The sequence below is a fragment of the Dysidea avara genome, chromosome 12 (assembly GCF_963678975.1).
Source record: "Dysidea avara chromosome 12, odDysAvar1.4, whole genome shotgun sequence".
NCBI lineage: Eukaryota > Metazoa > Porifera > Demospongiae > Dictyoceratida > Dysideidae > Dysidea > Dysidea avara.
The window spans coordinates 24,940,105-24,950,748 of NC_089283.1; the positions used below are offsets into that span (position 1 = coordinate 24,940,105).

A 10,644-nucleotide genomic window follows, 5' to 3' on the forward strand; every position below is an offset into this window, starting at 1 on the left:
TGTTAAAGTGTTAATGAGAACTATGTGATGCTGCTAGTTTTTAAGTGTGTGAGCATCTTCATAAATGCCACATAAATTTGATTCTCAATAAAGCAATGTGTATAGATTCTCTGATAGCAATAAATAGTTTGAGTTTGGCCGCCTTTCCTGCGTACGGCAATGCTATGAACAAAGGAAAGGCGGCCAAACTCAAACTATTTATTGCTATCAGAGAATCTATACACATTGCTTTATTGAGAATCAAATTTATGTGGCATTTATGAAGATGCTCACACACTTAAAAACTAGCAGCATCACATAGTTCTCATTAACACTTTAACAATAATATTGTATTATCTAATTAGCTAATATTAATTTTACAACTTGCACACCTCACACATGGCCGCATTATGATATCATTACTTTTTGTCGCAGTTAACTCTGCTTTACTTGGATGCGCACTTTTTTTACAGCTATAAGCTGTTATGAGATTTCAGTCGGGACGCAACCGTAAAAAAACGGGAGTTTTTAATTGCACGCGCAATTTACGAGAAGTCTAAAATGGCGTTCGAGACGTGTCACGCGGATGAGAAAAATGCCTTTCAACCACTGAGCTTCTAGCTTGTTTTCGAACAAAAATACTTCAAGAGATGATTTATGAAGATAGCTATGCAGTTTTTTTAATCTTGAATCGTGCAGGTTGAAAATGCTTCCGTGGTAGAATTGAACTGCTCCCGATTTCGCTTTGCTGTGGATAAAGTAAGAAGAGTGCACAAAATCCAAGTCTACGAAAGTGAAAAGGTTTGTATGTAGTATGTTTAGAAGCTGTATGAAGGCGTTTACTACTATGAAACAAATTTGTACTCACTTATTGCAGCTGGTGTTGCATGATACAGTGGAACCTCCCTTAACAAAGGAGACAATATAAAGATATTGGTCCAGTCAATACATGTTTTGCCGCTGAAGGAGAAAAACACCTATTGCAGCAAATTTAGGCCTGGAATTCTGCCTCCCAAACTGTCCGTTATTTATAGAGTGGTTACACTGTAGCCTTCCCCATAGCTGTATGTTTGTTCTTGTAACAAAAGCAGACATTTATCAAAAGTGGGGTTAGCATTAATTTCCTTATCCCACACATGGTAGTCATGCTAATAATTATACACACTGTATGTGATTAGTTGTTTCTATTATACAATATCATATCTATCTAAAAATAAATCCTCTGTTATGACCTCCTACTGCCTCCTCTTCATATAGCTCACACTCATCACTTTCACATTGTGGCTCATCTTCAGATTATTCTGATTCAGTACTATCATCTGGTGGTGGTTTGGGGATATTCAAATTGGTGCATCCCTGGCACAAACATCCTGGTCCACAGCTTCGTTGTCTCTTTCTACAGCCACATCTCTGAGTTTTGTAGCCTTTTTTGCAGCTACACCCATTTGTTAGGAATTCTATATTGTCTTTGATCATTTGTCAGACCTCAATTGCTTCCCAATCAAATACGTACTTACCATCTTCTTGGACTAACCACCCACTGTCTTGTGGAGATGCAAGTGATGCAAACATGTCTGTTTTGCTAGAATTCTGCCACATCTGACTCACCCAGCAGCATCTGAGCCAGTGTCGCCAAAGTGATGTGATGGTCGGCACCCTGTCCTCCTCAATTATGACTCTGTCACTCACAACTTCTCTGATACTGTTCAACCACATTTGATGCTGCTCCTCTGGCTGTAGTGTGGGATCTATTGAATTAAACAAATGTAGTGGTGTTTTATGGCCTTTCAGTGCTGCAAAACCTGTAGCATGCTTCATAAAAAACATGTCCCAACAAGTGTAATAAATGACAAAAAAAACCATAGTGTTTGTCATCAGATGTCTGGTGTAAACACCCTAGCATGTTTTGACCACAAATAAATGATGCAAACTGAAAAAAGTTGTACAAGACAGTCGCCTTCCCTATAAACTTGAGGTAGGAAATGTAGTCACACCCTGTGCTAATAAACAAAGATTGTAATATTTGACATAATTCATTTCCTTGAGGTAGATTGCCAAGGTCAGAGTCTCTTGTTAGTGCTAACTTTAAATTGTTAATGTTGATGTACCTCTTTTCATCACTGTGTGGCATGTTTAATTGGATAACGTAGGTAGTATTGGGATGTTGGCTTAAATGACTTAGCCCGATATTGTACACATCCGTGTCTGGAGAATAAATGAGAATAACATTGGCATGACATTGCACAGCATGTCGCCAGATTCTGTTGTCAGCTTCTTCAGCGTTCGAATAGTATTCCTCTGGCTGTTCTACTGTCAATTCTGCTGCATGTAATAGCCATGCGTTATTCTCACCTAAGCCTGAAATACACCCAGCCATAACTAAACGTTGGTTGCCCTTAAGTAAGAAACGTCCATGTTGCAACAGAGAAAGCCCAATAGCTTCAACTATCAAACGTTTACATTGCTGGCACTGGAGGTTTTCTTGCCAATTACTAGGGATATTTGTGGTAGGAGTGAATGAACCATGTTGGTGATTACTGCTATTCTGTGAATATCGCTTTCTGTGCTCGGACTGTTTAGGATTGAAAGCATGCCTATGTGGTTATCAAACACAAGGTGTACTTCTTGTATTCCAGCTCTAAAGTATTGGGTGACAAACTGTTCAAACAAGAAACAGGCATAGTCAGAAAATGTTTTGGTTTGACGTAGTGGTCGTGTATTAATGATGAACATAGCATCTATAATAACAACTTGTGGTGTTACAGGTAAGGTGGTTGTAAATACTGGTGGACTTGCCTTCTGATAGCGAGTAGATAGCTTGTCTGTCCATTTGCTCTTGTTCCCCTTGTGTGGATTGCCATCTTCATCACACAGTGCTCTAGGTAATTCTGAATACTGTTCTTCAGATGTGATATATGGCTGATGTTTATGTTTTACCCAAACAAGTTTCCGCTGCAGACATGTGAGTTTCTGCTTCATTTCTCTTTCATTGTCAGTACCGCAAGCTTTTTTTGGTTTAGTTGACATTGTTATCAATCTGTGTTGTCGTAAAGGTGTTTTTATACCAGACGTTTGCAATATGTGATATTTGACGTAATTTTGATATGATTGTTCACCGATTTGATAGAATGAAAGCATGTCACTGGTTTGCTCATTAGTAGCTGGCTGGCCTGTAAATACATTCAGTAAACCTCTGTTGTTGCATTGGCTGGCAGGAAATAAACTTTTAGAAATAATCAAATTACACATTTCCATGATGTTCTCTTCGCACCTGTAAGTCTGAGGAGAACTATCTAGTATTTCTGATGGATGTATGTGGCTACCTGACTGTGGAGGAAATAGTTGATGTAATAGGTTCTTGTACAGTATAATGCGATCATTGAAAAACAAACTTGTTTTCTGCAAGTATGATTCTGTTGGATGAACAACAACAGTCTTTAAGTCCTTGTTGATGCACATCTCGTGCGCTTCATCCAATGCTACTGCCCACTGTTGCTGTCTGGTGAGATTTACTGTAAAGCCTTCTTTCTCCAGACAGGTTAGAACAATTGGTGGGTAGCATTGAATCTCAGCTAAGTGGTGTGGGATAATGTGAGCATAGTAGTCTCTATCGAAAGCTGAAAATATAGGAACCATCTGTTTCAGACTTGCTACACGTAATTTCCAGTTGCTACTTTGTACAGCCAAGTAGAGGCTAACGTAGGAGAAGCAATCTCTAAAGACAAACTGGGCCCAAAACTTCCATGTCTGATCAACTTCACTCATCCTTTCTACGAAATCCTTGAAACCTTTATTAGTATGGCTGTCTTTCACTAATTCAGATGTTTGTTTCACCATGTGTTGTGGTGATCTCTTTTCTTGTATACTAGACAACAGGATACAGCTAGCATCCATAGTGATGGTGTTGCTGGAGTTACTAAGGTAAGTATGCAACATTTCTCTGTAAAGGGCTTCCCATGCTTGCATGAGAAAGTAGTGCGTACGTTTAAAGTTAGAGCATTGTTCTATAGATTTTAATGTACTACCATGGTACCCTGCATTACTGGCTATCTCCTTCAGACCAGCAGCATAATAAATTTTAATAAGAATTGGTTGATAATTTTTTAAAATATGCCAATCTCTAACAGCTTTTGAAGGGCTGTACTATACTGTTTTTTAATGTTCATAAGATGTTTATATGTTTTTCCGTCACCTACTAAAAGCACGTATCCATTCTGTACATTATCAAATTTGTCAAGCAAGTCCTCTGCTACCAGTGTCATGGTTTCCATACTATCCGGGTTTTCATTTATTAGTTCCATGTAATGTACTGTTGATGGGTGTTGATGACCACAGTTGTTATTGTCCTCTAAAAAAAATCTGAATTCACAAAAAGTTGCTTTTGATGGGAATTGGCTTGTCTGATAGTGTAAGGTATGCTTTTGAAGGACATAAGAAAATAATAGATCATGTAAGTAATTTTTTTCATTAAGTTCAGTACTGGTCTGTAGAAAATGGTTAAATGCTAATGTTGTTGCTGTTGTTTCCATGTATACTTGTGAAGTTTGTATTGTGTTGTTTGTAGTGAGACCTGATGCTAAGGAGTGAACTTCAACAGTTCTTGGACGCTTGGGTCCCATTTTGTGATGGCTATCAGAAGATGCATGTTGTTGACTGGATGATGTTATTGGTGGAGAACTGTCAGTGGTTGTTTTGCAAGGGGCACTTGGTGTTGCAGTACCTTCTGATGAACTGGTTGCTATAGATGGTAACACTAAATTGTCTGGATCTGGTTGTACTAGCTGTAGTGTAGTGCCATGATAACTCCTATGTTGGTTGCCACAATAAACTGCTGCATAACTTTGCAGCATGTCGAATTTATCAACAGAGGCTATTGTAAATCTATTGTTTGGGATTTCATCCCAGATTTTAGATTGACGTTGAGCTATAGCATGCTGAGTTACGAATCTATCATGGGTATCTGGAGAGGAGACACACCCTAGTCTGTTTAGAATACTAATTAGTAGCCGTGACCCTCCACAAACTTCTACAACATCAGCAATCGGATCGTGGATTGGTGTAGGCTTCTTGGGATTTGTGCAGAACTTGAGTTGAAAAATAATCGATTTTTTTAAATGTGTTCTGTAACATTGGTGGTCTCTCTATCTCTAACTGTAGTTGTTATAGATGTTAAAAATTGAAGTAATAGAGGATTGATATTATTTAACTCTTCATTAATGTTAAGTAACGCACAGCTGGGAGATGGTTGTGAATGAGATGACTTCTTTATTTCTTCATGTAATAAATTATTGACAATGATGCTTGCTTCCTTTAGTGTTGTGTCTACGTCTGGTATTTGACATTGGATTTCAGGTTCAGATAAGAACTGATTTGGGGGTTGTGATGCACTGAGTGCCCAAGACAATGCAACTATGACATCTCCCCCTTAACGATACAATACAGTCCCAAGTTTCTTGTGAACACACTTGTGAATCATGTAACCATCAAGGTGAGTGATTAGTTGGTGTAGTAGCCAACGAGAAGTAAATTTCACACTGCTATCTCCCACGTCTAGGGTAACTTGAACAGTATTGGTGTCCTCAGAGGGCTGAATACCATAAACATTAAGAAACACTTGACATACCCATGGAAGTAAAAGGGCCTTCTGGACCAATAAGTGCTGGGCTACATATATCACAGATGAAACTATGGCTTTGGTAAGATGATCAGTTTTGCTATCTTCCTTTGTAGCTCCCATTCCTTGATAGATTTTTGTAACATTTCATCTGACCCGTTTGGTTTACAATTTGGTTTACAATCTGTGGACTTAACAATAGTGCAGTGTGTGTTATAACAGCTAGTACAAATATAGTCATCTGGTGATATAACAGTGTCAGTTCCAGTTGTGTCTGTAATGTATTTTGAAACTACTACAGGGTTGGGACTGTGACGATAAAGCTTCTGACAAGGTTTAGGTGTAGCTCCACAAGAGGAGCAGTTTTGTGGATGATTTAGCTCATGATAAACTTTACTATAGCAGCTTGGGCACAGGAGGAATGGAGTACCGAATGATGACTGTACCCCAAGCATTTCCTCAAGTTCACTTATGTTAGCAAAAGCAGGCTTGATGAGTTTATCACTTAACTTGTTGGTGCAAGCAGGGTGTATACAGGATTTAGAAGATGTCTGTATACTATTTTTCCATTTTGGGGTATAGTGGGGAATGTCATTGTAGCGTTTTGCTTCTATCCAATGTTTTTTACAAATATTGCTATCTTCGGGTAGGTGTTTACCAAGGTGTTTACTAAAAAACTCTTTCTGTAGCCCCTACATTGATATACCTTAATTTTTGACTAACTCTGTTTCCACACAGGACACAGCACTGTGAGGTCTCCTCTTCAGCTGACTCAGGAGCAGTGATAGCAGAATTCTGGCACAAGGAGTCTCCACCTGATGACTAAATTTAAAATTGTTGATTAAAAATATGTGTTAAAATAGTCTTGTAAATAATTAACGAATCTGGCTACGGTGCACAACATCTTAAAGCTTTATTTTCAAGCATAAGCCTTTGTTTCTTTAACTAAATGGATTAACAACACAAGTATGGTTTGAAACAGATTTGTACTACATGCAAAACCACTGTTAATACTCACCTGGTTCATTCTGCGGTCTCTATTTCGTTGCTAACATATTCCAGCTGCCTGGTTTGGTTACTGTGGAAAAGGCAGCTGACGTATTATTTCGTATTCCATTGGATAATTATGTGTAGCGTCACAGCAGGAAGTTACAAGCGTGTGAAAACAATTACCGCTGGTGCCTTCGCGGGAAAAGCCGTGCAATTAAATACGCGTAAAAAAGCATAATTTTGCCACTTGCGTTTCGACTGATTTATTACCCACCCAAAACAGCCTAAACAGAGTCTAAGGCTAAATATGTTTCTGAATGTTTAGCCGGTGGCCGGCTAAATATCCACTTAGTTTTTGGTTGTTTTTTTTTTTTGCTGAAAAATTTGTTGGTTGTCAGCAATAGTACGCCACCCCAGCGGGCACGGTAACATCATCACGACGATCTAACTCTTGAGAGCCGGACTCACCATGTAAACAAGAAAGTAGTACATACGATTGGCGGTAATAGTATCTTGTTCCGGAGTCACCGCCGCCGGCGCCACATCCACTTGGCTACAAAATGGCGGTTAAACCCCAGAGCCTGGGGGGGTACGATTATCATTTCCTAGAACCTCCTTTGGATATGTTAGTGTGTAAGATTTGTCAGTACCCGAGTAGAGAGGCTTATCTTAGTGGGTGTTGCGGTCACACATTTTGTAAGTCATGTCTTGAACTTGCAAAGAAAGCTACCAACACTGACCGAGTCACTGATGTTTGTCCAACTTGCTACAGTGAAGAATTTGTTACATTTCCCAACAAGCAAGTTGATCGAACTGTTAAAAAACTCCATGTGTCCTGTACTAACAAGGAGAAAGGATGTGAGTGGCAGGGTGAAGTGAATGACATCATCAATCAACTTGGAAACAGTGATGGTTGTCAATTTGAAGATGTGACATGCTCCAATGATTGTGGAAAGTGTTTACAACGACAATATCTGACTGGTCATGTTGAGGATGACTGTGTCCGTCGTAAGGTTGACTGTCAGTATTGCCACATTACAGGAGAACATCAGTTTATTGAGGGCGAACACAATGAACGGTGTCCCAAATTCCCCATAGTTTGTCCCAACAAGTGTGAAGCTGATAACATACCTCGTGAGGATATGGATGAACACAGGAAGATGTGTCCACTTGAAGTAGTTACTTGTCCTAATGATTGTGGAATGACCTTACAACGACAATACCTAACCATCCATGCCAAGATGGAGTGTCCACGTCTCAAGATTGACTGTCAGTATTGCCACATTACAGGAGAACATCAGTTTATTGAGGGTGAACACAAGGAACAGTGTCCCAAGTTCCCCATAGCCTGTCCCAACAAGTGTAAGGTTGGTAGTGTCCCAAGAGATGATGTAGAAGAACACATGAAGATGTGCCCACTGGAGCTAATCCAGTGTGAGTATCACATGGTAGGTTGCGAGGAGAGGATGGCTCGTAAGGATCAGAAGAAACACAACAAGGAGAAGATGGGAGAACACTTGTGCTTAACCAAGGAAAACCTCCAAACTACACAGGAAGGAACAAAAGGTGAGCTTGCAGAAATGACAAAGTCTTTTGCTGATGCACTAAAAGAACTAGCTGATACTAAAGCTGATTTGAAGTCTACCCAAGAAGAGGCCAGGAAGACAAAGGATAATCTTACTCAACAACTTGCAGTAACTAAACAAGAAGCAAAGAATACAAAAGGTGAACTCACTCAAAAACTCACTAACACACAAAGAGATCTTAACACTACAAAACAACAACTAGCCACAACTTGTCAAAATCTTGCAAAAGCTGAAAAGGAACACATCACACTAGCTGCCAATACTGATGAGGTACTAGCTAAACTGGAGACCAAATTCCAAACAAAGATCACCAAGATTGAAACTGCTGCTCAGAAGAGAATCACTGAACTGGAAACTAACTTAAAGCAGAAAACACAACAAATAGACAAGTTATTACTGATCACTTGGGGTATGGATATTGTTTTAATGGCATCAAAGATATCATCAGGTGATCAAGTTGTTCCAGTGATTGTGAAGGTGTCAGAGTATACCAAGAAGAAGAGTGATAAAGTTAAGTGGTACAGTGACTCATTCTATACTCATCACAAGGGATACAAAATGTGTTTGTTAGTTGATGTTGGTGGCTGGAGCACTAGAAGTGGTTACTTGACAGTGCACCTGTTCCTCATGAAGGGTCCATATGATGATCAGTTAAGGTGGCCACTGAAGGGACATTGTGAGATGAAGTTATTGAACCAGATCAGTAACAGTGAACATCATTTAGGGAATGGGAGACATAAGGGTGATGCTCATGAGAGGATCACTAGTGGGGAGAGAAGTTACTATTATTCCATAATTATGGTACACTGATCAGTTCATTTCCAATGAACACCTCCTGAGGATCACTCCCACATGTCAGTATATAAAAGATGATAGTATCTTCCTTCAAGTAGACTATAAACTAGACTAGCTGGAATAATGTACAGTAATGGTGAATGTTGATACTGTTATTATGTGGACAATATTAATGTCTTCTGTTTTTTCTTTCAAATCAGTAATAGTGTGGGTTTTATGGCCTTGTTGACAACTCTGCATGGTACACTGTGAGTAACTTTATTTATGATGATGGATTGCTCACATGATCCAGATGGCATAATTATTAACTTGCAAATGTTTGAATGCAGATGCTGATTTGCTGTGCTTGCCAGATGTCTTTTTTATTAAATACTATCCCACTAGGGACCTGTGAGAAGGCTAAAGCCCAACTATTATTTTAAGTAGTGTGTGTAGTGTACATCTAGTGTACAAGTGTATATGCATGCATATGTGTGTCCCAATAGTTACCAACATCATTACAAGCACTGAGAGAACTACACTACATGTTAGAGCCCAACTCCAGTGTGTCATCATTTGAACTACTCCACTGTAATCTCCTGGATTGTCTCTACAGGCCAGTCACCATCTTAGTATACCCTAGCTATAGTCATCATCACTTACTCCTTCCCTACCACAGCTTCCTCACCACTGTACTGATAGTCCCTCACGTTTTCTGCTACTAAATGTGAGACTGAGGCAATTTCTACACATCTTCCTCAGCTGTCCAGTAAGTTTGTAAGATGTCATAAGAAACTTTGGAAGGTTACAAAGCTATCAGACCCTCAGTCAGTACAACTTATAATAGTCTATTATCATCTGTTATTGTAATCCTGTAAAATATACTATTGCTATACTAAAAGTCCATCCTTGATCTTTGTATACCTTTAAATAATTTTAATAGTGTTTTGTTGGTTAAGTGTGTCTTCTTTAAAGTAACTAACATATGTAGCCTTGTGGTAGCTCTGCTTGACTGAAAACGTGTTTTTGTGATTATTGAAATGAATACAATGGGACCTCCATTATCTGACTAACTCTGTGTTAGTGACAAAAGTGTTCAGATAGTGAACTTGTTCAGATAGATGAGACCATTCATGTTCTGTTCAACTTCTCTAATAGAACATACACCTATAGCTGTTGTTGACTAAATACTCTAATAGAACAGTCACTTTCTTTCGGAATAATCGAGGGCTCATATTATAAAAGTTCTACTGATGAAACAGAGTAAGAGTATATTGTGCTAGAAATTGCTTTAGGCCCCTATTTGGTGATTATTAGTTTCTCATCCACCGCCCGCATACTTCTTACAGAAAATTGCATTGTCTTTGCAACAACCGGCCATGCGCGGTTTGAGTATGCGCGTGTTTTGAATAATAAAACGCGCGCAATATCGGGTACTGCGGTTTTCCAAGTTCTTGCAATGCAAAGCGTCATGCGCTAATATTGTGTCAGTATGCGCAGTTCTTTAACTACACCTGTAATGTTCTGAGGCTGTCGATTTGTATGCGTAGGCATGTTTGAAGTCCTGTGAGTTGGTAACCGTCACTGAAAATCCACTGTTCCACAACTGCGCACGTACATGCTTGTATAGCGCATGACGCTTTGCATTGCAAGAACTTGGAAAACCGCAGTACTGCTGATTGCACGAATCTTTAAAAATTG

General features: G+C 39.2%; 1 protein-coding gene across 3 annotated transcripts; it reads left to right on the forward strand.

Moving 5' to 3' along the window:
• The first annotated feature begins 533 nt into the window (after positions 1-533).
• LOC136240473 (TNF receptor-associated factor 2-like) lies at positions 534-9,160 on the forward strand. 3 transcript variants are annotated; one of them, XM_066031462.1, is made up of 5 exons: positions 534-780; positions 4,544-4,726; positions 5,294-5,467; positions 5,534-5,675; positions 6,332-9,160. In XM_066031462.1, the coding sequence occupies exon 5, from the start codon at positions 7,144-7,146 to the stop codon at positions 8,977-8,979; it is 1,836 nt and encodes a 611-aa protein (XP_065887534.1). In that variant the 5' UTR covers positions 534-780; positions 4,544-4,726; positions 5,294-5,467; positions 5,534-5,675; positions 6,332-7,143; the 3' UTR covers positions 8,980-9,160. The 3 variants fall into 3 exon arrangements, with proteins under 3 accessions (XP_065887534.1, XP_065887532.1, XP_065887533.1); XM_066031460.1 differs by having other exon boundaries at positions 4,544-5,467; XM_066031461.1 differs by lacking the exon at positions 534-780 and having other exon boundaries at positions 788-5,467.
• The last annotated feature ends 1,484 nt before the right edge of the window (positions 9,161-10,644 follow it).

Bases quoted from the DNA above. Each gene is read 5' to 3' on its own strand.
- LOC136240473 (XM_066031460.1), top strand. From the start codon at position 7,144: ATGGCGGTTAAACCCCAGAGCCTGGGGGGGTACGATTATCATTTCCTA.